General features: G+C 43.9%; 8 protein-coding genes across 8 annotated transcripts; 5 read left to right on the forward strand and 3 right to left on the reverse strand.

The window, feature by feature from the left end:
* Positions 1 to 6782: 6782 nt before the first annotated feature.
* On the forward strand, positions 6783 to 7288 carry K444DRAFT_608139 (uncharacterized protein; the record flags this gene model as incomplete). Its single annotated transcript, XM_024879318.1, is given in 2 exon segments — positions 6783 to 7148; positions 7160 to 7288. A coding segment is annotated over 1 exon segment (261 nt), but the record flags the coding sequence as incomplete, so codon positions are not given.
* A 2407-nt stretch (positions 7289 to 9695) lies between these two features.
* Positions 9696 to 10828, reverse strand: K444DRAFT_625123 (uncharacterized protein; the record flags this gene model as incomplete). Its single annotated transcript, XM_024882479.1, has 6 exons — positions 9696 to 9844; positions 9916 to 9997; positions 10031 to 10054; positions 10129 to 10380; positions 10485 to 10623; positions 10668 to 10828. The coding sequence occupies 6 exons, from the start codon at positions 10826 to 10828 to the stop codon at positions 9696 to 9698; spliced, it is 807 nt and encodes a 268-aa protein (XP_024742459.1).
* A 1145-nt stretch (positions 10829 to 11973) lies between these two features.
* Positions 11974 to 12126, forward strand: K444DRAFT_511605 (uncharacterized protein; the record flags this gene model as incomplete). The annotated part of the gene is made up of 1 exon (XM_024873468.1): positions 11974 to 12126. A coding segment is annotated over one exon (153 nt), but the record flags the coding sequence as incomplete, so codon positions are not given.
* Positions 12127 to 13425: 1299 nt separating this feature from the next.
* K444DRAFT_608141 (uncharacterized protein) lies at positions 13426 to 17754 on the reverse strand. Its single transcript, XM_024879319.1, has 3 exons — positions 17402 to 17754; positions 15043 to 17333; positions 13426 to 14998 (listed from the first exon to the last, which is right to left on the reverse strand). The coding sequence occupies exons 1-3, from the start codon at positions 17614 to 17616 to the stop codon at positions 13542 to 13544; spliced, it is 3963 nt and encodes a 1320-aa protein (XP_024742461.1). The 5' UTR covers positions 17617 to 17754; the 3' UTR covers positions 13426 to 13541.
* A 145-nt stretch (positions 17755 to 17899) lies between these two features.
* Positions 17900 to 20247, forward strand: K444DRAFT_650332 (uncharacterized protein). Its single transcript, XM_024885630.1, has 3 exons — positions 17900 to 18325; positions 18376 to 19861; positions 19912 to 20247. Exons 1-3 carry the CDS (start codon positions 18177 to 18179, stop codon positions 19927 to 19929), a joined length of 1653 nt encoding a protein of 550 aa, XP_024742462.1. The 5' UTR covers positions 17900 to 18176; the 3' UTR covers positions 19930 to 20247.
* A 169-nt stretch (positions 20248 to 20416) lies between these two features.
* On the forward strand, positions 20417 to 22693 carry K444DRAFT_553602 (uncharacterized protein). The gene is made up of 2 exons (XM_024876623.1): positions 20417 to 21254; positions 21303 to 22693. Exons 1-2 carry the CDS (start codon positions 20593 to 20595, stop codon positions 22504 to 22506), a joined length of 1866 nt encoding a protein of 621 aa, XP_024742463.1. The 5' UTR covers positions 20417 to 20592; the 3' UTR covers positions 22507 to 22693.
* Positions 22694 to 23997: 1304 nt separating this feature from the next.
* Positions 23998 to 24394, forward strand: K444DRAFT_182931 (uncharacterized protein). Its single transcript, XM_024870830.1, has one exon. The coding sequence runs from the start codon at positions 24112 to 24114 to the stop codon at positions 24310 to 24312; it is 201 nt and encodes a 66-aa protein (XP_024742464.1). The 5' UTR covers positions 23998 to 24111; the 3' UTR covers positions 24313 to 24394.
* Positions 24395 to 24406: 12 nt separating this feature from the next.
* K444DRAFT_640422 (MFS sugar transporter-like protein) lies at positions 24407 to 26448 on the reverse strand (the record flags this gene model as incomplete). The annotated part of the gene is made up of 6 exons (XM_024884498.1): positions 24407 to 24520; positions 24666 to 24802; positions 24863 to 25297; positions 25345 to 25733; positions 25783 to 26312; positions 26371 to 26448. 6 exons carry the CDS (start codon positions 26446 to 26448, stop codon positions 24407 to 24409), a joined length of 1683 nt encoding a protein of 560 aa, XP_024742465.1.
* Between the last annotated feature and the right edge of the window lie 540 nt (positions 26449 to 26988).

Raw genomic sequence — 26988 nt, forward strand, 5'->3', positions numbered from 1 at the left:
ATTAGTAATTCTAGAAGAAATAACTAATAGAAATTACTTGCTATTAAATACTATTTCGGGCTAGAAAGCCTATCGGGATCTAAGAAGCTATAGTAACCCTATATCTAATAAATTAACCTTAGTAGCTAGTATTCTTATAGCTAAAGAAAGCAGTTTACTAAGAATTTGAGAAAAGACTAGACCGGCTAGAAGGTCTTTATTATTATAGCTATAAAAAGCCTAGATATATAAAAAGTATTTATCCTAATTTTAATAAGGTTATATTTATTAAAAAGAATTATTTAGAGAAAACTAATAATTTAGAAATAAATAATAAGAATACTAGCTCTTATCTATTATCTAATAAGAAATATAATATTAATAAGTTAGGAAAAGTCTAGCTCTAGATATAGAAGTAAATCTTCTAGAATAAGAACTTTACTAAAAGCCTATAAATCTTACTTAGCTAATTAGTAGGAACTAGTTCCTTATTAATTATTAAATATATTAGAAAGGCAAAACCATAACTTTCTAATACTTAGTAAATACTAAAGTAAATATATATATTCTAATTAACTAAAAGTATATTTGCTTCTTAATAAAAGTACTATAAATACTCTTATATAAACTCAAAACCCCTATCTCCTTACGAGATTTTAATAAATAACCTAGTAAAGCTATTTAATATCTAGCTATTATAGATCTAGCTATTAATTAGTACTCCCAAACTTAATAATACCTGCTTACTACTAATCTTAGCTCTTATAATATAATTCTGGGAAGGAAATAGCTAGTAAAGTATAATATCCTACTAGACTATTAACGGAATTAACTTTATTAGCTAAAGAACTATAAGATAAATTAGCCGGATTTTATTTAGAAAATCCGATATTTTAATAAGAAATATTAAAAAAGTAATTACTCTAAAGATATTCTAACTAGGATCTTAAAAGAAACTAGTAAAATTAGATCCGAAAAGCAAAAAAATATATTTCTTATTTTTCTATAAGATCTTCTTATAAGAAAAGCCAAATACCAGGTAAGAAAAAAAGAGCTAAATCTTAATACTCTCGAAATAGTCGAGCTATTAGACTATTTCTACTATTTTATTAGAATAGCTACTTTCTAATTAAGTACTAAAGACCCCGGTAACTTGGTTAGATTAGTTATTATTAATAAGATTAATTATATATTTAAGAAATAGGGTTATAAACTAAAGAGATATTTATTACTATTTATAGTAAATAGATAACTAATATTATAGCCCGCCAGATACTATATTTAAACTAGTAACCTAATATATTTCCTAGATATAGACGAATCTAATACCTTTAGTAATATATTATCTTTTAATCCTAAAGAATTTTAAGAGCTCCGGATATTTCTTCTTATATAGCTATATAATATAGCTAGAGTATTTTTTAAAAAAGTAGTAAATAAGCTTCCCTAGTCTTAATTCTTTAACTATAAGCTCCGTTTTAATAGATTAGATCCCTTAATAAAGACGGCCTATCTCTATAAGATAAGCTCTAGTAAACTCGAAAAAATAAAAAAGTATCTTATTAAGAACCTAAAAAAGAATTTTATTAAATTATTTAAATTTCTTTTCTTATTACTAGTCTTATTTATTAAAAAGAAAAATAGTAGCCTATAATTTTATATTAACTATTAATAACTAAATACTATAATAAAGAAGAACTATTATCTTATTAGTATTTACTAAATTAGATATTTAATATACTTTTAACCGAATTTATATAGAACTAGTTTCTATAATATAAGTAGCTTTTAGAATAAGATATAGATCTTTTAAATTAGTAGTTCTATTATTTGGATTCTATAATAGTCTAGTAACCTTCTAGTAATATATTAATATTATTCTAATAAACTATTTAAATAACTTTTATTTAGCCTATATTAATAATATACTAATCTTTTTTAAGAATAAAAAGAAGTATTAATAATATATTAGAATAGTTCTATAGAAGCTTTAGGATACCGGATTATAAGTTAATATCCGTAAATATAAATTTGAAGTTTCTAAGATAATATTCTTAGGATTTATTATCTCGGATTAGGATATATAAGTAAATCCTACTAAAACTTCTATTATCCGAAACTAGTATTAACTTATAATAAAAAGAGAAATATAGTTGTTTTTGGATTTCTATAACTTTTACTATAAGTTTATTCAAGCCTATAAATATATTTCCTATTCCCTAAACCGTCTAATTAAAAGAAATATTTTACCAAAGTTTATACTTAATAAAACCTAGCTAGATATCTTTAATTAGCTTAAGAATCTACTTCTCTTTACCTTTATATTTTTCTATTTCAAATATAATAAGGAAATCCGCCTGGAAATTAATTATTTGGACCTAGCTACTATAAATATATTTTCTTAAAAAAGCCCAGAGAATAAATAATAGTACCTAGTCTTATTTTATTCTAAAGCTCTTTAAGGAGCTAAAAGCTACTATAAAATTTATAATAAGGAACTTCTTATTATTATCTAAGAACTTCGGGAATAGTAGGTAAAACTAACTAGCTTACCTAATTTTCTAATTATTACTAACTATAAAGCTCTCGAGTATTTTAGTACTAAAAGGCTTTTAAATAAGTAATAAATCTAATAGATAGGTTTTCTATTATAATTCTATTACTAGATTACCTATTAGCTAGGTAAAGATAATATTATTACTAATATTTTATTCCGAAAAAACGAGCTTATACTAATCCAGAAATAGATTAAGAAAGCTAAAAGAACTAGATAAATTATTTTATTAGACCTAATTCTCGCTTTTACTAAAATAAAAGATATAGTTTAGGCTCTTACTAAGATAAAAGAAATAGATAAACTATTAGTTATAGTTAAAGTCCTATAAGCTAATTAGACGAATCTAGCCCTAAAGAATAAATATAAGAAAGCCCGGGAAAATACGAATCTATAGGAAATATTAAATAACTAGATATTTTATAATAAAAAACTCGTTATATTAGACGAATATAATAATTTATAAACTAGGCTCCTATAGTAAATCTATAATATAATAACTACTATATATCCCGGTTAAAATAAGACAAAAATCCTAGTTTAAAGACTTTACTAGTAGCCTATTCGTTCTATAAATATTAACTGTTTTATAGTAAATTATTATAAATATTAAAGATTATATAAGCCAAGAAATAAAATACTAGGCCTATTATATCTATTACTAGTTCCCCTAAGAATATGAAATAATTTATCTATAAACTTCTATATTCCTGGCTCTATAAGTAAGGAATATAATAATATATTTATTATAATTAATAAATTATTTAAATAATATATAAGCCTATTAATAACTAAGAATACTATAGCCAGAACTATTACTAGCCTGTTTTATTACTATATCTAGTAATTCCGAGGTTCTTTCCTTATTATTATAAATAACTAAGGACCCTAGTTTATTTTAGACTTTATAAATAAACTATTAAGATTAACTAGAACTAAGCTAAAGCTCTTAACTATAGAATATACCTAAACTAATAAATAAATAGAAATTATTAACTAGATTATTAATACCCGACTTTATTTTTTTATTAATTACTTCTAGAATAATTAGGCAAATTTACTTCCGGTATTTAATACTATAGGTACCGCCTGCCTATATAAATTAACTAGCTTATTTCCTTTAATAGTTAACTATAAATATAAACTCAGGCTAAGCTTTAACTAGATATTACTAATAATAGAATTCAAAATACTAAGAAAGAAACTTAATCGGAAAAAAGTATAATAATAGACTAAAAGAATTAATATTACTATTAATTATACCCAAAAATATATAGTAGTAGCTTAGAAATATTAAGCTAAATAAGCTAATAAGAAATAATAAGAACTAGATTTTAGTCCAGAAAATATAGTCTATATAATTAAAAAGATATAGAAAATAAATTATTTATCTAATAAATTAGATTATTTCCTTATTAGATTATTTAAGATTAATAAAATAGTTAGCTATTTATATTAATTAGATCTTTCCCTATTATATAGGATTTAGCTAATTTTCTATATAAATAGACTTTATAAAAATCCTACTAATTTATTATCTGGCTAAACTAATAAAGAGCCTAGTTTTACTAAAGTTAATAGTAAACTCGAATAGGAAGTTAAAAAGATTCTTTTTTTCAAGATACTTTATAGTAAGCTTTACTATAAAGTTAAATAAAAGAAATAGGATATAAATAATAAATAGTATTTTATATTAAACTTTAAGAACTTAGTACTTAAATTATATAAATTCTATAAATAGAATCCTGGTAAAGCGGGATCTTTTATCCGGCTAAATAAATAGATCTGGTATACTAAAGAAAACGAGTTTAATAAAGACTATCTAGATAATAATAAACCTTAATAATAAAGCCTCTATAACTAGAAAAAAAAAAGAAAAATCTAGATATTTCCTGGGTTTTATCTAAACCCTAGTATATTTCCTTTATTTTATTATATTAGTATCTATTTTCTTTTCTAGAAATCTAAGCAAAATATCTTTCTTTATTATATTAGATTATGTTTTATTATCTAGGTAAATTATAAAAAAAGTAAATTCTTAAAGCTAAACTAAAAATAAATACTTGCCTATATTAGTTCGAAATATTATTAAAAATTAAGGAAAATCTTTATAACCTTAACTATTTATATTACTATTACTGCCTTAATAAAACTATTAATAAAAATGAAACAAATAAGAAATCCCGGTAATATATTATTTATAGCCAGATTAAGTAAGGCTATTTACTAAATTCTAGATAATTTGAATAATAGTAGTAGTATTTCAAGTTTAGTAGCTATTATTATTATTAATATAATTACTAGCTAAATTACTTTTATAGATAAAAATAGTAATTCTCTTATCTAAGAATAGATTAATATATAAAATATAGCCTGTATTACTTTTAAGAATATACCTGAAATTATTATAGAAGATATTTTAGTAAAATATTCTAAAAATAATAAAATAGAAGTTTTAGTTATTAGTAATAATAAGTCTAATAATTAAATAAGCAAAATAAATAATACTAATAAAAACTACCTAATTAATCTTATAGAGCCAAATACTAAGAAAGTAAAAAAGAATAAGGCTAGCTTATCTAAGAAATATAAGATATTAAATAATAATAAGAATTTCGATAATAAAAAGACTAAGAATAGAAAGACTTCTAGTAATAAAGAAAGCTCTAACTATAATAAAGGTAACTAAACTAGTATTAAGATACCTATTATAACTAGAAGATATATAATACTAAGTAGTAGTTATTATATAAAGTACTAGTCTGAAACCAAGAGCTAGTAAATAATCCTAAAGGCCAAATTAAAGAAATAATACCCTATAGATATTAATAAATTAGTAGATAATACTATTTAGGAAATCAGAAAATCCCTTAGAAGCTCTTATAAAACCAAAATCATATAGCTTAAGGCCCGGGAATTTAATAATAAAATAGCTTAAGTAGCCGCCCTTAATAAATAAATTTCTATTATAAAAGAATAACTTGAGAATATATATATTAAGCTTAAGAAGGCCCAGAAATTAATTAAGTAGCTTAGAAATAGTATAATTAAGCCAAATATTACTACTTTAGCTAAGAAAAAAGGCAAGCAAGCTACTATATTAAAGCCTATATTAATAAATAGATTTGATTTACTACCCCTATTCAAAGACCGCCCAATAATAATGGTCCTAATATTAGCTATAGCCTATATAGTACTCCCAGACCATATTATTAATATGGGTACAAGTATAATACGAGTAATAGATACTAAGAACTAGTATAACGGCGCTGGCTGGGGGCCAAAGGGGGGTGGCTATTATATGACTGGTTTCACCTAGCTAGCCGGCGTTTCAGTGGTTTTAGCTAGTATTTCCCTCCTTTTATCCCCTTTCCTTCTCTCTCTCCTTCTTCTCCTTAGCTTAGTATTCTTAATATATGGGATTTTCCTGGATCTTTGAGCCTTTATACCATTGCCTCGATCCCGCCGTTATATAATACTAAGCTTACTCGACTCGGCCTGTAGAGGCGATATAATACTGCCGGCAAAGGACCCGTACTTGTCCTTGGGGAGCAAAGACAGAATTCCGCTCCTGACGTTCGGTAGGCAATCTTCCCGAACTCAAAGAAGAAAGATATATCCTCCAAGACCCAGTTGACCTCGGAGCCTGGCCCTCAACTGGAGCAGACGACGTTCCTTATCCTCTATAACCTAGTCAACCTCGGAGTCTGGCCCTTGACTAGAACAGACGATAACCCGATAGTCGGTCCTCTGCCGACTTAAAAGAAGAAAGATTCCCGTCCTCTACGATCTAGTTGACCTCGGAGTCCGGCCCTTAACTGGAGCAGACGACGCTTCCTCGATATCGACGAGAGCAAAAGAACCGGCACCCCCCTCCAAGAATCAGCGATCCTCCGATTTAAAACAAGAGATACGCCAATCGGTTTCGGGTTCCCGATTTAAAACGGAAGAAACCCGGTAATCGGTTCCAGTTCGCCGATTTAAAACAGAAGTAACTATCTCACGTTCGCCCCTTCCTCGTTCGCCCCTTCCTCGTTCGCCTCTCCCTCGTTCGCCTCTTCCTCGTTCGCCTCTCGTACGGCCGCCCCTTATACGATACTACTCCTCCGATTCGGATGATTCGGACGATTCTGCCCCAGAGGCTTATATACGACGTCCTCCTGCCGATAATTTATCGTCTGAGGAGACCGAGAGCCGACAAGATCCTGGCGAAGCTAGCTCTGGAGCCGAGTTTGAATCGGATACGGAGGCTAGTTCCGGTTCTGCAGACGATTTGGACGGTTCTGCGGATAGTTCTGGGGACGATTTGGACTCTGCAGATGATTCGGGCTCTGCGGACGATTCTATAGACGGTTCTCTGGACGAGCTTGGTTCTTTGGACGGTTCTATAGATGATTTTGCGGACGATTCTGGGGATGATTTGGGTTCTATAGACGATTTTGGGTCTGAGGCTAGTTCTGGAGCCTCAGGTGAAGGTGGAGGTGGCTATTGGTCAGACAGTGACTATTAAAAGCTGGCCGTTTTGGGGGTTTGGTCAAAACCCTATTTCCTTTATATACCTGAATGAGGGCATTCAGATTTGGTTTCCGGGGGGGGTGATGTAACGGCGCTGGCTGGGGGCCAAAGGGGGGTGGCTATCACATGACTGGTTTCACCTAGCTAGCCGGCGTTTCAGTGGTTTTAGCTAGTATTTCCCTCCTTTTATCCCCTTTCCTTCTCTCTCTCCTTCTTCTCCTTAGCTTAGTATTCTCAATACATGGGATTTTCCTGGATCTTTGAGCCTTTGTACCATTGCCTCGATCCCGCCGTCACAACTAGCCGGAATATACTAGGAACTGGGTTATTCTAGCGAAGTTAAAACTATACTTTAATTACAAGTAAGCTATAGGAATTAGACGGAATAGGGTTAATGGCTATTGTTTTCTCTTTTTTCTTTTCTATATTACGGCTAAATAATCCCCTAAATAAGGGCATTTAGACTTCTCTTTAGAGGGGGGGGGGGTAATGTGACGGCTGGCGTAAGGGCATGATCTGCCAAGGACAGGATATCGGAAATAGGCACAAAACGAAGCTAAGCCGGAATTGCTTGGACGGAACAATACTAAAGGTCGAGGCATCCTCCCTACTTTGTTCCACAGCTTAGTATTTTCCAATACATGAGATTCTTTGAACTTTGAGCCTTCGACCATTGCATTGATCCCGCCGTCACAGCAAGCAGTTAATTAAATATACGGGATCCTTATTAGTTAGCCCCTCTCCCCCACTGCCCAAATTACTTGTTCTGAACAAGGAAACTGCCCCCAATTTCCTTAAAAACGCTGCCGCAAGCGGCGGCGTTTTCAGTAGCAGGGTAATTAGTAGTTTGTATTATAATTTGAGATAACTTGCTCGCAACGAGGTATTTCTTTAAATAGAGAACGAGGAGTTACTATTAGTATATTATACTATAACTCTATTAATTTATTTTATAAGAAAAATACTCGTTGTTGTCGTACTAATTAATTAAAGGGGCCTTGCGACCAGGCGCACGCTTCACTCGGGGGTGAGGGATGTGCGAGCTACTGTAGCCGCATCCGGGGGCTTGGGTGCGGCAGCATTTTTTTTGGGGGTAAGAGGCCACCGCAGTCTCTCATTACCGTCCCTCCCCAAGCTTGCTGACGTTTGGATTAGTAATCTTACATCTACGGCCCCTCCTCTGAATCCACGACCCTAACCAGAAGCTGGCAGGCCATCGTAGCACTATTCTTCTTCACTGAAGTAGACGGCCCGATCCTCCGCCCCATCACCCACTTCATCTCCTTGGCCATCGCAGATGGGGCCGTTGAGGCATCCAATCTGACCACTCCAGAACGGGTTTTATATACACCACGTGCGATCGAGTGTATTAGTACCGATGGTAGATATCTTAACCTGATGATTATCTGGCTAGCTACTAACTGTCGAACCAACTGGACTACGTTCCCCACCCTTGGATGGCAGTAGTTTCTACATTCTTCGTTGCCTCTTTTCACAAAGTGGGATTGATCCGGAGCTAATGCCCCGGTTGCTGCAAGCCCTCCTTGTGGCGGCACGACCCGAGCTGAAGTGTAACTTAATGACAATTTTGAGTTTTAATGCAGGGTTCAAGCTATTCAAGCCATAACTACTCCGAGCTCGCTGGCCGGGCACAGTGGGATGCTTGTACAGTGCAGCACTGCAGCTTCGGCACGATACTAAAAAAGAGCAGCGATATCGCTCAACCTCGGTAGCGACGTATCGCACGCGCAGAACAGCGGCAATATTAGCTGTTTGGTCATTATTGGTTCCTTGGTCACCTTGTAACTACCACCTCTATGAGAAGGCGCCCTGAAGGAGATCTTCCCGGTCCCTATCCTCGTGCATTTCAGCTCGCGTTCGTGCGTTTCAGCTTTTGGTCTAGAGCACGGAGTATCCTAGAACCCTTAGCTAGATTAGGCAACAAGCGTGGGGGATCGGCGGTGAATAATACTCTGCACGCATTCACCCCCAGGTGCGCTGTAAGGATTGCAGTTTACACGCACTGTTCATGTGTTCAACCCAACCATAGGTGTTGTTTAATGTCACTCCATTCACATGTTCATCCGTTGTCCTAACGGCCGATAGCACAAGCTGGTTCATCTGGAACCCTCTATTGAGTGTTATGGCTGCCATCACACGTTTACCATATGCCGGAATGATAATACACCTGGAGTTAGGTTCCTGTGACAGTAGAGCAATAGCCAAGTTAGTCAAATAGCTAGAAAACAGGCACAATTAGCGGTCAATTGTAGTTCCCATAACTTCTTCATGGATTGGATATGTCTAAGACTACGTTGCCATTCAAAATTTCCCCATCAATTGATCAAACCAGGAAACAGGGCAGTAACGTGCTGTACAGCCAAATTCGAAATCGGTTTCCGCTCAATCTCACTCACTGCTTGACTTGAAAGATGACATTATGCAAAAACAAAGATACTAAATTCTAGCCAAGAGCATCAACCTGGTAAGCCACTCAGTTCGCGTTTCCACCGATTGTATGGGTTTTCTGATGGACATGGCCATACAAATCCAAAGCAGATATTATCCAACGCTTGGGCAAGATGAGATGTAATCACCATACACAATACTAAGAGCTCAAGATCTCATCGAACCACTATAAATTTTCTTAGATTGTGTGAGAATAACCACTGGATTTGAAAAGCTCGACTTCAAGCCTCATGGCCGTGCGGAAAAGCTGGTTCCATTTGCCTTTCTTTGGGGCTTGACCTTTGTCAATTCCAGCGGCCCACATCTCGCTATTAGCATCAAGAAAACCTATCATTAACAAAAAGAAGTTAGTTATTAGCTTCAGTGTTGATGTTCAAATGTCAAATGAATGAACATACTTGACAGCTTGTCGGCTGAAGATGTAGTAAGATTCGGTTTGACCCAAGTCTCGTAGAAAATTGTTGCTATGTTTCCCGTTAACTGGATGTGGAGAAGGAAGGCTCCAACACGTACATTTGTTTGTCTTCGGATCTGAATCTACTAGTTTGGCGAGCTGTGGCCAACCCTAAATTATGAGCTAAATCGTGCAAGGTACAGAATGTGAAACTCACCCAGACACAAGGGATCATGATGACGTGCAGGTCGAACCAGTCATCAATAGAAGCATGCCTTTGAAGGACGTTTGCATAGGCCATTTCACCGATTGATCTTTCCGCTTGATCTATCGAAGCAGCAGGTAATTTTAGCTTAGTAATAAGGGTGTCACGCCAGTTATTGACCCATTTGACACTTTCGGCTAGGCTATTTGCCTCCTTCTGGAGATTTTCCCAGTCATCGTCAAGGACAGTGTTTAGTCGGAGAGCCTTAAAACGAATATAGTCGATTAAATAGAAATAGTCTTGCTAAAGCGAAGAGCAGTTGTTAGCTGGAAATTTGGAGTGGGTAGAGTACGAGATTTCGTTCTTACAATTCCGTAATTTTGGTAATAAGCCAGTGCTTCACTATCGGTGTGATAAGCAGCAAACCAGACGAAATCATTCTTCAGGAAGGCCTGAACAACATCTTGGTTATGTGGGTCATTCCAAATCTTTAGAATGAATTGGTCCCTGACACTATTAGCATCTGATCTAGCTTCGTTGATTGCACTCACACGATAGCAGGATTATTAAATGTGTTGATAATGGCAGAAGGTTGTACACCCCTGTGTGTGTTGGTCGCATCGAGGTTCACGTGTTCAATCTCTACGGTCACTCTGCCTGATGCAATTGTTTTGGGCAGTGTGAATGGAGGGGTTCCTTCTGGGCTGGCCATGATCTTCAATTATGGACTATCGACTTAGTAGATGGATGAATGAAAAATCAAAATTTTGATTCAGAAATGGATTGAGATTGCAAATTGTGGTAGATGTTTTTTGAAAGAAAAGAAACAGAGTTTGGCGATTTCTTATAATACTGTGCCGCCTGGATCGATTTGGATTTCCTTTGTCGATACATTGTCTGACGAGCAGGCATTGCATAAAGTGCCTTTACATTAACTATGCTTGATGTGCTGTCCATCACCAATTCAGCCATGTGCAGATCAGCTGAAGAATAGGCACAACTGGAGAATAGGCACAGCTGAAGAATAGGCACAGCTGAAGAATGGGGGTGCAGCTGAAGAATAGGTGCAGCTGAAGACCAGGGGCGGCTGAAGCCTTCGTCTAGCAGTATTTCTCATCGGATCAAAGCTCTCTGCCAGCTTTATCGAGCTGGAAGAGACATTGGAATGGCAGGTAAACGAACGCTTATGGTGGCGGCGGATACGCTTCAAGTCCATCAAAGCGGTGCAAACCAGTGCTGTGTGAGCGTCACATAATTGCTTGTTGAAGTTCCTATCAAGGCGGACGGGCTGTGATACTGCATTCAATCCCGGCTAGCGCCAAACGTAATTTGCAGTTGATCTAAATCTTTGTAAGCAAGCCAAGGACAAAAGCAAAACTGTGGCTGGCGAATAAGTAGCCGCGTGCCCGGATGGAGCTTATATAACAGCAATTCGACGAGATTCTTGATCAACATTACCATCCACAAACCTTACTGCTCGCACCTACCCAACCCCCTTTTTTTCAATCTCTGTTGAGGTTCGTTGTAACATGCTCAAGATGGCTCCTCTGAGGTTACTCTTCCTGCTAGCGGCTCTGTTCTTTGATATGTCGCGCTGCTCTGTTTGCTGCCATTTCCAAAATCGCCCAATCGGATTGGGCTGCGCTAAACGCTTCAGTCAACGGCAGGCTGTTTACGCTGCTCCCTATGGCTTACCCCTGCTACACCAGCTATAATGGCGTCGCAAAGCCTGTCGACAAGGAGGCGTGTACTGAGATCAGCGCCAAGAAGACCAACGCTGAATACATCGCCGGACAGGCCGGTGGACTTATTGTGGTATTTCTCACAGAATAGAAGCATGCGAGGACACACTGTAGCTGGATCACCGGAGGCGGCCACGGTATGCTGTCCCCGGTTTTCGGACTCGGCGTGGATAATATGCAGCAATTCCACGGTGTTCTCCCCAATGGCACCTCAGTCACGGCGAACCGTTGTAAGAATCCAGATGTTTTCTTCGCTCTCCGGGGAGGAGGGGGCGGTACCTTTGGTTTAATCACGGAAATGTCCACAACCGCGCATAAACAAGTGACGCTCCAGGTATTCAAGTCTCTGCGCCACCATCTCATCTCACCCTTCAAGCATTTGTTAACACAAGCCTGTCACTAGTATGCAAAGATAGATCTCCACAGTGCGAACAAAACCCAGATACAAGACTTTCTTCGGATCCTGGCCGCCAACGCGAATCGCTGGGTGGCCGAGGGTTGGGGGGGGGCGACTCGTATCCGATCACCAAGCGAAGCGTCCGGTTCGTCAACCCGCTCCTCGACGCCGACGCGGCTGCTACGTCCTTGAAGCCGTTGACCGACTTCGCCGATTCCCTTCCTAAGAAGGGCACAGTCACCACGAAGACGTACTCCTCGTGGTACGAGTTCTATGCGGCCAATATTGCCAGCGAATTTGCCAACAGCGGCAACTGGGGTACTATCATGTCGTCGCGGCTCATCCCCGCTTCTAACTTCGAGGGGATGCAGAACCAGGACCAGCTAGTGGACGCCCTTCTCGCAGGCGCCGAGACTAAGACTGGCAGCCCTATGATCATCCCTATGCTCTGCATGTCCACGCCGGCGCGCACACCCGACGATGGCTCCGCTCTCACGCCCGTCTGGCGCAAGTCCACCTGGCACGTCATGTTCATCACGCAATGGGACCCCGCCCAGACGACGGCGGAGAAGATTCGCACCGCCTTCGTCAACGTGCACAAGGCCATGGACCCGCTGCGGAAGTTGACACCGTCGGCGGGAGTGTATCTCAACGAGGCCGATGTGTTCGAGGTGGACTCGCCGTCTTTGTTCTGGGGAGCCCAGAATTACCAGAGGCTGTTGCAAATCAAGCACCAACTCGACCCGAACAAGGTGCTACAGGTGCATGGGGGCGTAGGCTCGGATCCCAAGGCAAAGATATTTGAGTGCTATCCTAAGGCGGATGCGGTCACTGTGTCACATGATGAGCTTAAATAGACGGCATGCCTGCTGCGCAGTAGGCTTGGGAATCAACAACGGAAATGGATTTTGGTACGCTCAATTGTCGTCTGAGATTATATGGGTAATAATCTTACATTCATTGTCCCCTTCTCCTACCACCTAATGACTGCACTTGCAACGAGGAACAATAGATATTCTTTTGGTTTGATTCGAATTAATATGTGAAGTGGGAATTGAGCAAGGGGCAGGGGGGATGAGGGGGTGAGTGACTGGCTAAACCTCAAGCTCAGGTTGGGTGCTGGACTGGCGGCTACTCCAATACTCGTGAGAATTTCAATACAGCTTAGGCAGCAAGACGAGGAAACGAAAGATGAATTGGCTGGGAATCTATGATGTGCACCCACGCGAACGCCTTTTCAGCCCATATACTTTTCTAACTGGCTCCAAGCGAGTAGATGCACCACCCTAAGCAAATCCAAACCCCTTGGAATTCTCCAACGCCATCGCCAGCTTCTCCCGTAACACCTCCTTGCCCGAGTACTCCGGCAGCAAAAGGATCCCATAGCAAGTATAACTAGTCGGCAAATGCCCATCATCGACCCCATTCCTCTGTATCGTGAACGATAGATTCCGCATCCCGCCAACTGGTATCCTGTCACTTGCCGTCACGAACTCGAGTAACTTCCTCTTCTGCTCGATATCGTATCTCTTCACTATGCTCCAAAAATCGCGGATTGTCTTGTGGGTAGCTTCCCCGCCCCACCCGACATACCGTGTCACACGCCGCAATTCGGAGACGTCGATTTCTTGAATGCCCTCAACGACCGACTGGAGGGTTTCGGGGTCGAAGAGAGAGATGGAGCGGCGATCAATGCAAGCGAAGAAACCTTTCTTGAAGGCCTCAAATTGTGGGCGGATAGAGATGTCAGTTAACCAGCGGATATAGTCGCTCACATAACCGTTCCTGTTCTCGTTCGTGACAAGTGGTGCGTCTTCAGGGTTTGTCGAGCTGTGTATATCGGCGAACTGGGGCCACTGTGATACTTTGCCCATTTCACGACTTACGAGCGTACCGAATTGCTCAACGCTAAATTCGTACGTTCGGGCGAAGACGTCTTCTACCAGGCCATCTTTCTCGTCCCATTCGAATAGCGAGGTCAAGCCGTTCGCAAGATCCGGCCACCCATCGGAGATATGATGCAACTCTGTAACCTCTTCGTCAAGTAGTTTTCGGTATAGTGCCTTGGGGAAAGTGACGGGCAAGTTGAGGCCATTGTACACAGCCAATGAAACGATCATTCCGATGAGCTCGAACTTCCATAAGGGTTCTGGAGATCCTGGCTGGAACCAAGCCATCTTAGTTCTGCTGTCGATCGTAAATGAACCATAGTCAGGATCAAGGGCCTCCGCAATGGCAAGTCGGAAGAACTCTTGCTGCACACCACCAGAATCCAAGCCCTCTTCTCCGCCATCCTCCCCAAGACGAATCTTCAGAGGCCGCATCAACTCGCGTTCTTCACGCCTCCAAATTGAATTGAAGGTATCTACGAGAACATGATCTCGGCGAATCTCAAGGACTGTGAACCTCGAAGCGGCGGTTCGAAGGCGCTCGTAGAGTCTATCTCGCCGATGTTTATCAGGCATTAAGCTGCCAGACCCCTCTGCTATTGTGTGATAGATCAAACGACTTGTAGCTTGTGCTGCTTCGAAGGATTGGTTCATACGTGAGTAGTTGATTGCCCGGAAATAAGTGACCAACGTCGAGGGGTTGAACAAGTACGGATAGTCGAGCAGGTGAACGTTGCGTTTGTTTTGGTTGAAGGAGAGCCATTCTACGGGCATCTCGACGGGATCCAAGCGCTCAGCAAAGTACTCTGTACGGAAATGTATGTCACCAAGAAGAAGTGATTTTCGATTTTTGTCTGATCATGTTAGCGGCGTTCCTGTACTGGCATAACTAGCTTACATATGGCAGCCATAGTGGCTAAGGCGCCGCCGAATGGCCCATCACTAGGCACTTCTGCGGCGCCTTCCCATTCCTGGAGCATAACTGTCCTCGTCCAATCAAGAATTAAAGTCGGCACTCTCTTCTCGTGAAGGTCCCTTTCATCATCTGGAAAATTGATGATTGGGGGAGTGCCTAAGTCGAGAAACTTCAAAGTCCCTAGGACAGTCTCCAAAACATCCGGCTGTGGTTTCTCATCCTTTCGAATATCAGTTTGGAGGTTAAGTAGTTCCGTGAATCGTCGTCTCGTTGATATTGCTGCAAAGAGTCGACGTGCAAGTCTAACCGTAAGGTCATTCGTGAACGCATCTTCATACTGGAGGCACAATGTTGCCGGCTCGAGGGAAGACGCTTCTCTGCCACGCATAGCTAACCCGTAGGATCGAATGCGAGACATATTTGCCAACTGCCGGGCATCAGAGACGAGTGGTGCAGCCGCAACCAAGGCGTGAAGACAGATATTTATTGCTTGAGCTGCCTCATGATTCGATAGCGCCTTTTGGGACGAGACTTCCTGGGACTGGAACTCTTTGGCCCACTCATATGTTGCCTCCAGTTTATGAGGTGGCTTGAAAAGTGTTCCAGCTAAATTCCATAGAGAGTCGAAGACTAGCGATGGAGCGACTCTGGTCATTCTGAGCATGAGATACCATATCGTCTGAGTGTCGAATAATCTTCCTTTATCATCGCTGAAAGACCTCAGGAGGGACTCAGGTCTGCTGAGTACATCAAAGAAGCTCTGTTCGATGAAAGATCGCCACTGCTGCTTGACTGACGATAGGTATGGAAAAGAGTTTTGTATTGATATAGTTCGGGATAGAGGAACTGATTCGTTTCGCTGTCTCTTGAGGGTTTCGTCAAGTCCTTCGGGGTGTAGAAAGTGTTTCTCAAAGGTACCGTCAGATTGCAGTATGTCGCACAGTAGTTCAATGTTCTCTATCGACAAGTAGGATAGAGACTGAGGTAGCGAGACCTGTCTTTCGGGTGCAAGTTGGGAAAATCGAGTTTCCTTTGGAACGCTCTGGGGTTTATTACGTATTGCTTGGACATCATGAGAGGCTTCGGATTCATCGTCCTTCAACGAAGGTGATTCCGATTCCAAAATCCTGGCTGGTGGTAGAAATTTAAGCTCGTGCAGTGCAGGACCTGTGTCCACCATTTGCATTTTTGGGCTCGTGATCAGAGTTTTTGACATCTTGCATCTGGGCATCGAGTTACCATGAGAAGACAGCGTTGGGTTGACATCAGCCATAGGTTCAGATGTCATTTTATTAACAAGACTTTTTGGAACTGGCTCCAGAGGATCGCTTTTTGTCCGAAGACTTGAGGGACGCTTCGAGTGAGAACCTTGATTCGACCCTCTTGGGGTCCGTTTTTCCTCTGCTCGAGAATCCGGTCTAGTGTTAGTCGAGGTTGGCAGTTCTGACGGGGATGTATATGAGATTTCAGGAGAGGAAGAAGAATGCTGGGCAATTTCCTCTTGTGAATGTTCGATGGTTGTCTCCGGTGCATGGAGAGAATGATTCCCAGACTCCACAGATATTTTCGTTCTCCTTGAATCATCCATTGGGACATCCTGAGCCGGCGCGGACTCTTTTACAGTCGAATTTTTGCCCTTCTCCACACATGTTTTTGTTTCCTTTGAACCATCCATCAGGACAACATCAGCTGGTGACTCTTCCTCCAACATTGCGTTTTTGTCCTCGGATCTGGCCAGTAGGTCAAGATTCCTCGGAGTGAGCCATTCAAGCATTTTGAATGCCACCGTTCCAAACACGTTCTGGACAAAGGATCTATGATCTGTTGGAGTAGGCTCCTCTAGCGAAGTCAAGTCGGGCCAAGCTCTCCTGCTGATCGCGTCTCCCATCGACGATTTTCGGCTGGACGGCTTATCTTTCCTGTCAGATTCCTTCGCATCATTATCGTCTTCCTCTATTTTCTGGCCAGTTTCAATACTCCGCCTCCGGCTTCTCGAGTCCTGCGGCCGAACAGGTGTAGTTCTCAAATCACCCGGGACGTCCTTCGATTTTAAAGGTCTTTTGCCCTCGGGGACCGGTCGTGGAGCGCTAGAATTGTGGCAGAGGCCTTGCTCGGGATTGTCCTGGCTTGCCATGTATATGGCCAACGTACGGGCACTCGTGGCGTTATATCTTCGGACTGGGGCTGCGCCAGCAAGCCGCTTTCGACAGGAGAAGCATGTTGCTGTATTACAGGTCTTCGATTGGCAACCGTATCTGATCTGGAGGATGTATCTACGTGCCGTCAGCATGAATTGCAAGTGAAACATCCAAAGGCTGCAGATGGAGATGTCTAGGCAAACCTCTCAACTAATATCTGGAAGTGGTGTCGCCGACTGGCTCTATGTATGGCATAAACTCGTTTTGGGTCATCAATATCAATCGCAAACTTCTTCAACTCAGGCGGGGCATCGTCCGGAAGTCGTGGAAAGGAGGCTGCAGCCCAGAGGCTTGCATACATCTCGGCATCACTGACAGGATCGCGGTCATCGTGGACTCTATACGTATCTCGAGTCATGACATTGGCAGCGAAGCTAGAGCCTTGGGGATGCGTGGCGCCTCGGATAGGTCGTCATGTGCAGGTAGATGGTGAAGGCAGAAAGTGATGTTTGTAAATTATGTTGCACCGACACAGGAGAGATCGGTTGACCTTCGAATGGCCCTGCTATGCCTTGTCGCGGTCCGGACGCGGCTGAGATCCTGAAGAGTGACAAACGCTTGCCTTCTTTGCGACTAGCGCGTCAATTGCCACTGTGACGTTGTGGTTGGCAATTCCAAACCCCCACCAAGCAAAGAAAAAGCCGAAGGCGAAATCTCGAAATCAAGTTGACTCAACACTAGATCGACCTGCCGTCCACATTCTCTCCACCGACTCTCCCACGGTGCTTCCCTTTACGAAAGCATACTATTCTCCGTTGGATCCGAGATTCTAGTTGCCTCCAAGATTGAATTATTCATCCAGCGAGGGGTCATTTCAGTCCAAGAGCCGGCTTCCTCTTCCGCTTGCAAAGTTCTTTATTTGCGGTCAAACTTCAACACCACGACCTGCCTCAACAAAGCGACCCCTCCTAAAACAGCATGGCATCGATATCTGCCAGCAGGATCCCTGCCTCTGGTCTTGGAGCAGCACAAGACACCACTTCGACACATCCATATACATGCAATACCTGTCAAGTTGCCTTCAGGAACAGTGAATTGCAAAGAGGGCACATGCGGAGTGACTGGCAGTACGTTTCATCCAAGGCTTCATGCATGTTTTCAGACTAATAGACAATAGCCGATACAATCTGAAGCGTCGTGTTACCTCTCTCCCTCCGATCTCGTCCGAAGTCTTCACAGAAAAAGTCCTCCAAGCTCAAGCCTCATCAACTGCCGCAGCGACCAAAGCCGCCTTCGAAAAGACCTGCGCCGCCTGTGTCCGAACATACTTCAGTGAAAATGCCTACCAAAACCATCTCGGAAGTCAGAAACACAAGGCGAACACTGCGAATGCCGGGGACCGGAATGAAGATGATGAAACCGACTCCGTGATGAGCTCAACCTTTTCACTAGGCGAGCCTACATCCTCAAAGCCAGAGGAGATTGATTCCGAAGCCGAGGAGGAGTTCAGCGAGGTAGTGGAGGCTCTGAAGAAGGCAAACTTGAAGGAAATTCCAAATGCGACCCGCCGGCCGTCACGACCACACCATTCCACCGATGCTGAAGACGATAAGGATTCTGAAGCCACAGCTTCATCGGTGACAGCTCGAGATAATGATACGCCCATGGAAATTTCGGTCAAGCGGTGTCTCTTCTGCAACTTCGAGTCTCCCTCGATTGAGCTGAATGCCGCTCATATGGAACGCATTCATGGCATGTTCATCCCGGAGAGAGCTTACCTGGTTAATCTTGAGGGCTTGATTGGCGCATTATTTGAGAAAATTCATCACTTCCACGAATGCTTGTATTGTGGCAAGCTCAAGCCTACCATATTCGGCCTCCAGACTCACATGAGAGACAAGGGCCACTGTAAGATTCCGTTCGACACAGAGGATGAGCAGCTTGAGATCGGGGAATTTTACGATTTTACAAGCACATATTCAGATGCTGAGGATGAGTCCGATTCCGAGGATTCACTGCCGGGCAAGAAGCAGCGTGGTGGGGCGAAGTTAGGAGCTAAGCATCCTTCGACCACAGATGAGGAGGGCGATGAGGAGGTGGAAGATGGAGATGGCTGGGAGACAGATAGTTCGGCATCATCGTTGGATTCAGCAGATCTCACAGCAGTTCCTCTCGACCAAAGAACTCACCGATATGAGAAGCTTGACCAACATCCTCACCACTCACATTCAGATCCTCGACCTCACCGGAACAAGGATGGCTTTCACTCACACGCACACAAGCACGCTAATGCGGTATTCTATTCTGATTATGAGTTGCATCTTCCCTCTGGACGGGTCGCTGGCCATCGATCCTTGAACAAGTACTACAGACAGAACCTACACAATCATCCATCTCCCGCTGAGAGAGAGGAGCGACTGGCAATCGAGGCCGCTGAAAGTTCCGATTCAGATGTTGAAGGCCAGCAGCTTTCCCGTCGCGATAATGGAGAACGCGGTAGAGCTCTCACGAACCGTGCAAACTTGGGAATGGTTGGTGTTACGGCTGAAAAGAGAAAAGAGGTCCAAGCCGCAGAAAAGAGATCCAGGAAAGTAGAACAGCGTGAGCAACGGAAGAAGCAGTGGTACAACAACAAGCAGAGCAATATGCAAAAGCACTTCCGGGTAAGTTCTCCTCACTCCGTTCCACAAGGACAATGGCTAATATTTTTCAGGATCCTTTGCTCCAGTGATCTGGAAATGAGAACTTGATGTCTTTTGCAATTTTGCCTTTTATTACAGCGTTGCGAGCGAAGTTTTTCCATGTAAGCCTATAGGCTGGTCTTGCATTGCATGGTTTGGGAGTTTAGAAACATTCGATGGCGTAAAGGTTCTGGTATCCCGTGAATCGAAAACAAGGTCCAAAAATAACTCCGCATACATCCAAGTCATAATTGCCGCCTCGTGATAATTGAACCAAGATGCAGATCTGGCTGCGTTTGGACAACGGCATTGCACGTAGTTTTTATCCAACTATCCTCAGTCAATTGCGGTTTGAATTATAAAATGTGAACAGTTTGAAGAGTTACTTGCGCCACAATCTCTCGTCTCGTCCCGCGTTGTGTTCAGGAGTGCAAAGTATGATTTGCCTCTAGCAGGGATGCTGTAAATTTGGCGCGTCCTTACGAGTTATCCCTGGCCGCAAGCGAAATAATAATCCCAATCTGGGGAGCAATGAATGAAAGCTGCAGACCCCTTGAATTGGTCTGACCGTGAGCTGGCCGACTCCCCCAAAATTCCCCTCCTTTCCAGAGTATATCCGTGGTGCCTTCCTCGATCCCATTCTCCTCTCGACTTCCTCCGTACAGCTTATCCGCCAATGCGATAATACACCTCGCGTAGTGCAAGCTGCAACCATGACCGAACAAATGGGTACCCCTGGATCGACCGCCGATGTATCTGCAAATGGCAGCAAGAGCAGTGCTCCCAAGGACAAGGCGTGTCCGTTCTGCCACCAGCAATTCACGTCTTCCTCCCTCGGACGTCATCTCGACCTCTACATAAAGGAGAAGAACCCCAAGCCGGCGGACGGGCTCCACGATGTTGTCGAGATCAGGAAAATAAGGGGGGGTATCACAAGGAGACAACCTAGGAATTCGACATCGAGGAGAGAGGATTCTACACCGGCGGCTACGCCTGGGGCGCAGGAAAGGAGGAGTCCTCGTCCCGAGTCTGATGGGCAAGGGAACAGATCGCCGAGTTTGCGGCGGGATGATAATGGAGTTATTGACAGCGTCAATTTCAGGGGGAAGCCAAGCATGTTCATAAATAAGGGGACCTGGGAATCGACGGGGGTCATGAACAATATACCGGTTCCCCGGAGCAGTGATTCTCGAAGTTGGGATGGAGAAGACCGAGATGGTGGCAGAAGAGCAGAAGCCAGGAGCCGGTCTGTTAGCAAGCAGATGTTGGCCAAGACAACATTTGAACAGAAGCAGAAGATGATTGATGCGCTGGACAATGCGAAAGCAGCTGAGTTGGCATTGCGAGAGTTGTTGGGATCTATCAGAGCCGCCAAGTAAGTTCTCCTGACTATTTCCAACATGACAGCTTCTAACAAGTAAAGGCAACGAATTGAAGGCCCCTCAATATTCGACTACGACCCTCTCTCGCTCGACTTTCCGGCCCTTACACTTCACTGCCTGCCCCCACCACCAACCTTATTCCAATCCACCCCCGTCCCAAACTCAACTTCCTGGTCCATCCTGCCCCCAGATGAACGCCAATACCAAGCCCTGCGTGCCCACTTCGCCTCAGAATTCAACCGCTGGCGTGTCTCTTGCCAAATAGCCACCACCGTCCCACGAGATGACCTTTCTTACCCACCACCCGCCTCCCTCTTCGGCCTCAATTTCGACGACCCCTCCGAGCAGGCTCAACGCGCCATAGCCTCGTCCACCGAGCTTGAAGCTAAAGTTTCCGAGCACGTACACAGCGTGTTCGCACACTGGACCTCTCTGGGTCCCTCGAAACGCTCCGAGATCTGGACTCTGGAGCTCGCCCGCAGCGTGGGCAGAAAATCAGAAGAAAATCAAAAGATAAAGAGGGAAAAGGAGTTTGCCATCCAGGAGATAGAGCATCTGAAATCTCAGGTAGATGAGCTGAGCAGGTTGCAACATCCAAGGGAGTTCAAGATCATGCCTCCGAGCACGGTGCCCATTGACGGGGATTTCATGGCGCACCTCGCGCAGGTGGGCATAACAGCTCCAAGCATCGGCTTCAGCCCCATGGATCGCTCTGTCCATTTGGACACCGCAATCGAGAGGGCGATAGGGAGATGGAAAGTCGTCGTTCGGGAGACAAGAGGCGGTGGAGGAATGGCTGGACAGAGGAGCCTGAGTGGCGATTCAACTGCTTCGGCTTCCCTCCATCCTCCACTCTCACTTCCATCAGCGAAGAGCATATCCACACCAATCTCTCCCGGGAATAATGCCAGCACAGTCGAAACGCCAACGATAAACATGAGCATGGACCAACCGGAACGAACAAACTCTACGCTCACGGATAACACGATGGATGCGGACGCCATGGGCAGTGATGCAGATGCAGACGCTGATGCGGATATGGAGGAAGACGATTCTTTCGTCGAGATGAGCGATGCGCCGCAGTCGCAACTACCTGCAACGAACTTTAGGCTTGCTAATGGGAATACGAACTCGGGAGCGAATGGTAATGGAGGGAGTGGGAATGGCAGTGGGAGTGGACAGCAAGCAAGCAGGATGAATGGGATGGGAGAGGTGGTACAAGGGTATGTGAGGATTGGTGCTTAACGTTGTGGAGAGAATAGTCCAGTGTACGATTTAGATATGAGTTCACGTTTCTTGGTGCTCTCAAAGCATTAGGTGGTATGAAGGGAATATGTTGCCACTGCTTATGTCTGGGTATAGATGTACAGAGCGAATGTATAATAGACATGGGGGGTAGGTCGTGGGCTCAGGAATCAAAATATCATCATACCATACATCTATCTCCTTTCCCCCGCTCCCAACCGTTCCTTCTTTACCCCAAAAATAACCCCAAAGCTTTGTACAAGTGAGTTTGTTTTTCAAGCATCCCGAACAAAAGGCATGAAAACTTCCAATCGCAAATCGTTGACTTCGTCTTTCCAATCCATTTCGATCGAACCCCTACCTCCAAAATCCCGCACGCGGGATTGGATTCCTTCAATCCGAGCTGGGCACCGAGTCTGGCCCCGAGGTCTGCCGTACTTACCTCTTGAAACAGACAGGATTCAGTCCCTTTCCGTCGTTCACACGGTACCGTAACACCGTTACACATGTTATGCTGAGCGGCAAACCCAGCCGTCCCGTCCCGTCCCATCTCGTCTTGTCTTTCCAGATCTTTCCATTCTCGGAATATATATTTTGGAAAGATTAACATTGTGTAGGGATACCACGCGGCAGTGGTTTGACAACTTTCACTTCGAACGCTGGGGGCTTGATGTGTGGTTTTGTGTTTGGTTGTTTTTGGCCATGCTTTTGGGCGTTAGCGATATTAAGGGGTTACGCATGAGGTTATGCTATGGGTGGTGTTTGTATAGCACCGCTTTTGGCGAGCGAGGCGTGATGCATTGGCTCTTACTCGTTGAGGGGAAGTAGGATGTGATGTGACGTTTGTTAGAAGTTCTATTTGTAGATCAGGGTTGTTTTGTAGCTCTTTGGGACGCCTTGCGGTGGACAAGAAAAGGGACAGTGAATTCTCGATGGCCTAAGTTAAGTTTGATTATTTCCGGTGCCTCTATTCGAAAATTATAGTAGGATTAACAGCGTCCATGATCTGATACTTTACAGCATCTTAGGACAGGAGATTCCGAAAGCAGGAGCCCTCCGATCTAACACCCACCACTTTGAAAGATTGGTGCCTTTACACTTCACAGCCGAGAGGGAAGATCCGAACGAAGATTTTGAGGACGAAGGCGTGGAGAATTGGCCTTGCTGGTTTCATTTGCGAAGGGACTGGTGTAGTTGTGTGATAGATAACAACATAGGGGTTCTTAAGGCTATTCCGTTCCACGGCTGCCCTCACCTCTGCACCAAATTCGATTTCTCGATTCAAGCCTCTCGGATTCAGACACATCTTTACGCATGGTTTTTGCCAGTACAGAATTCTATTTGTCTCTTGCTACTCTCATCCACTCCCAACGAATGAACGAACAACCTCTTGATACGTAGAAAATGCAGCTTCATACACGCAACCATTGCACGGCGGCGAGTTTGTACGGGTTTCCGGATCCCAAAGCTGATTGAACAAGATCTCCAGGTGGTCTAGTGTGCAATTATGATTTCTTATTCCATTCAAATGCTGCTGAGATATACCGTACGCCATTCGCTCCTTGTTTACCCCCCAGCTCCATCAATGAACGACTTTCCTTGCCAATGCTCAGACCCAGCCGAGTTCTTCTCCATTTGTACTTTCTCCTAGCACAGCAGCGCATTACGTATTTCCTTCCACTTCCGCCGTTCCCCCCTATCTCCTTTTCCTCGCTTCCCCTCCTCCTTTCAATCTCCCCAGCTTTCCTCGCCCTTTCCCTCTTCCACAAACCCCTCTTGTCTTGGCGCCACTCCCCCGTCGCATAGCCAAATATCCACAGTCAAACCGGGTATCATAGAAACTCCCAACATATGCACTATACGTATATAAACCAAGAAGAAATCGGTCCCGAGACAGCACTCAGATCTCCTGGATGTTAACAACCTCACCATACGCATCGAAACCGAGTCTCTTCTTCGCGAGCGAGGCCTTTACGGGGTTGGGCGAGTTGAAGATCTCGTCAAGTTCTTCGAGCTATTTGGATATCAGCCTCCTTTCTATATTCCAGAGAACGAAGAGATGGGATGAAGGGGGAGAAGGGGAGGGGAGAAAGTGGAAGGGGAGGGGAGAAAGTGGAAGGGGAGGGGAGAAAGTGGAAGGGGAGGGGAAAGTGGCTCACCGTCCGATTCTTCGTCTCCGGGATCCAGAAAAAGATAACGATGGATTGGATCCCGCACCAGATGGTGAAGATAATGTACGTTCGCCATCCAATCTTATCCATTGAAACGGGCCATGCGAATTGATTTAGCATGCCAGCTGTTCGAGTCGTTAGCAATTTCTTTGGGTCAAGTGTTTGGAGTGATGAGGGGGTCCTACCAGCAGCAACAGCCATACCCGAGAACCCCATTCCCTTCGCCCTCATCTCGAACGACAGAACCTCAACTGGATACAGTGCCTGCAAGGGCGTAAACCCAATCGAGTACACGGCCCCAAAGATGAAGATGAACACCAAGCACACCACACCTGCGACGGAATTCGTTCCTATGGGAGCATCCGCGGCGGCGACGGGATCGGACGGGATCGACATCGTGTAGATGGCCGTCGAGACTGTCATTGCGAGCCAGACAAAACAGCACCCGACGTTTGAGAAGAGGAGGAGCGGGCGTCGTCCGATGCGGTCCACGAGATTGGCGCCGAGAAGTGCCCAGCAGAATTGCTGGCAGTTGTTGATGAGGATTACGTTTGCTTGGCCGATCTTGCCGGTGATCCCGATGGTGGCTAGGACTTTGCTCATGAAGTATGATAATACGGCTGCGAAGTTGTTAGACAAGGGGTGACGTTATGTGGGATGGATTTACCATTGCCAGCCCACTGCCCGAAAATGCTGATGGCGACGTTGCAGAAAAGTCGATAGCAAGTAGATCTGTTCTTGAACAGCGCCCGATAATCCCACCATCGCTTGTCTGCTCCGTCCATCTCAAGCAACTCTTCGTATTCATTCAATTGCAGCTTCACCCATTCGCTGTCCGGATTTCCGTCACCGTGGTACTTGGTGAGCATGTCCTTCGACTGCTCTTGCTTGTTGTTAACGTACATCCATCTTGGGGATTCGGGGAGGAAGTATGCGGCGCCAAAGATGATGCAGGCAAACATCAATTGGATCCAGATGATCAGTTGCCATCCCTCATTCCCAGAGTAATTTGCACCGCCTCTTGCTACGCCGCTTGCGATGATAGATCCAGTGAACCTAAATGATCAGTTCGTCGATTCTCGAATTGGTGATGTGAGCCACTCACCAGAAACAATTAAATATGGCGGTCACAATACCACGGTAAGCTGGATGTGAAACCTCGACCACATACATCGGGCCCGCGGCCGACGCGATGTTCACACCAAATCCAAGCAAGAAACGGCCTCCCATGAACTGCTTCACTCCTTCCTTTTGAGTCGCAACGCCCTGAATAATCGTTCCAACAATAATGAGGAGACATCCCAGCCACATGCCAAATCGGCGTCCAAACGTATCTGCTGAAGGCCCCACGAACGGTAACGATACGACACCACCAATCTGGTACATCGACGTTACAATCCCGGCCCAAATACCCGCATTCTCTCCTTGATAGAACTCCAGGAAGGCAGGATTCGCCAGCAGGTTGTTGATTAATGAGCCATCGTAACCGTTCATCGTCGCACAGAAGAATCCGATAAAGCATGCGCAGTACAGTTGGAGCGTCGACCAGGTCCATGGCCGCGGCGGCTCTCTAATCATCGCTTCGTTGAAGGCTTCATTTCCGTTGATGATCCTGACTTCGACTTCTTCGTGTTTCTGTCAAGCCAACTTGTTAGAATTCAACCTCCTGCCGCGAGCAGCCTCGGATCCTTACATCGTCCCCGCCTTGCCCTGTCGCATACTCCACCAAATCATGGCCGCCATCATACTTGTCGGTATGAGGAGTCCTCATCGTGGAATCCGCAAATAGAGAAAACCAAAGAACCAGGGCGAGCCGCACAAACCGATACTTGAGTTGGAAGGTCGAATGGTGCTGTCGTGTCAGAGAGGGCTGACAGAGGACCCCCGTACCTTTATGTGGCATACAGCTGCAGCTGATTTTCCACGCCCAGTCAATGGTCAGTGCCGTGCATCAATCAGCGAGAGGGGGGGCCCGAAGACCACTGCCCGGCCGAGTGATCTCTGCTCCTGGGAAGAGGATTAACGCCCCACCACCCCGGATTCTCGGGCAGCGACTCCATCCAAAGTCCATGGCTGGGCCCTGTCGCGACCCTGCTAGCTGGGTGGCTGGATGGCTGGTATCCGAGGGCCAGGAATCAGGATGGGATCGTGTGCGGGTGGTGCACCGCGCGAATCCACGAACCAAACTGCATCGGTTAAGTTCCTCCTCCATGGATGCCCCCCCCAAACCAAATGTGCGGCGAGGGACTTCAAAACGGTCGACGACTCGCTCGCTCGCCACTGTCCGCTTCAAATCCATGCAGATTTGATT

Source organism: Hyaloscypha bicolor (assembly GCF_002865645.1).
Source record: "Hyaloscypha bicolor E unplaced genomic scaffold K444scaffold_16, whole genome shotgun sequence".
Classification (NCBI taxonomy): domain Eukaryota; kingdom Fungi; phylum Ascomycota; class Leotiomycetes; order Helotiales; family Hyaloscyphaceae; genus Hyaloscypha; species Hyaloscypha bicolor.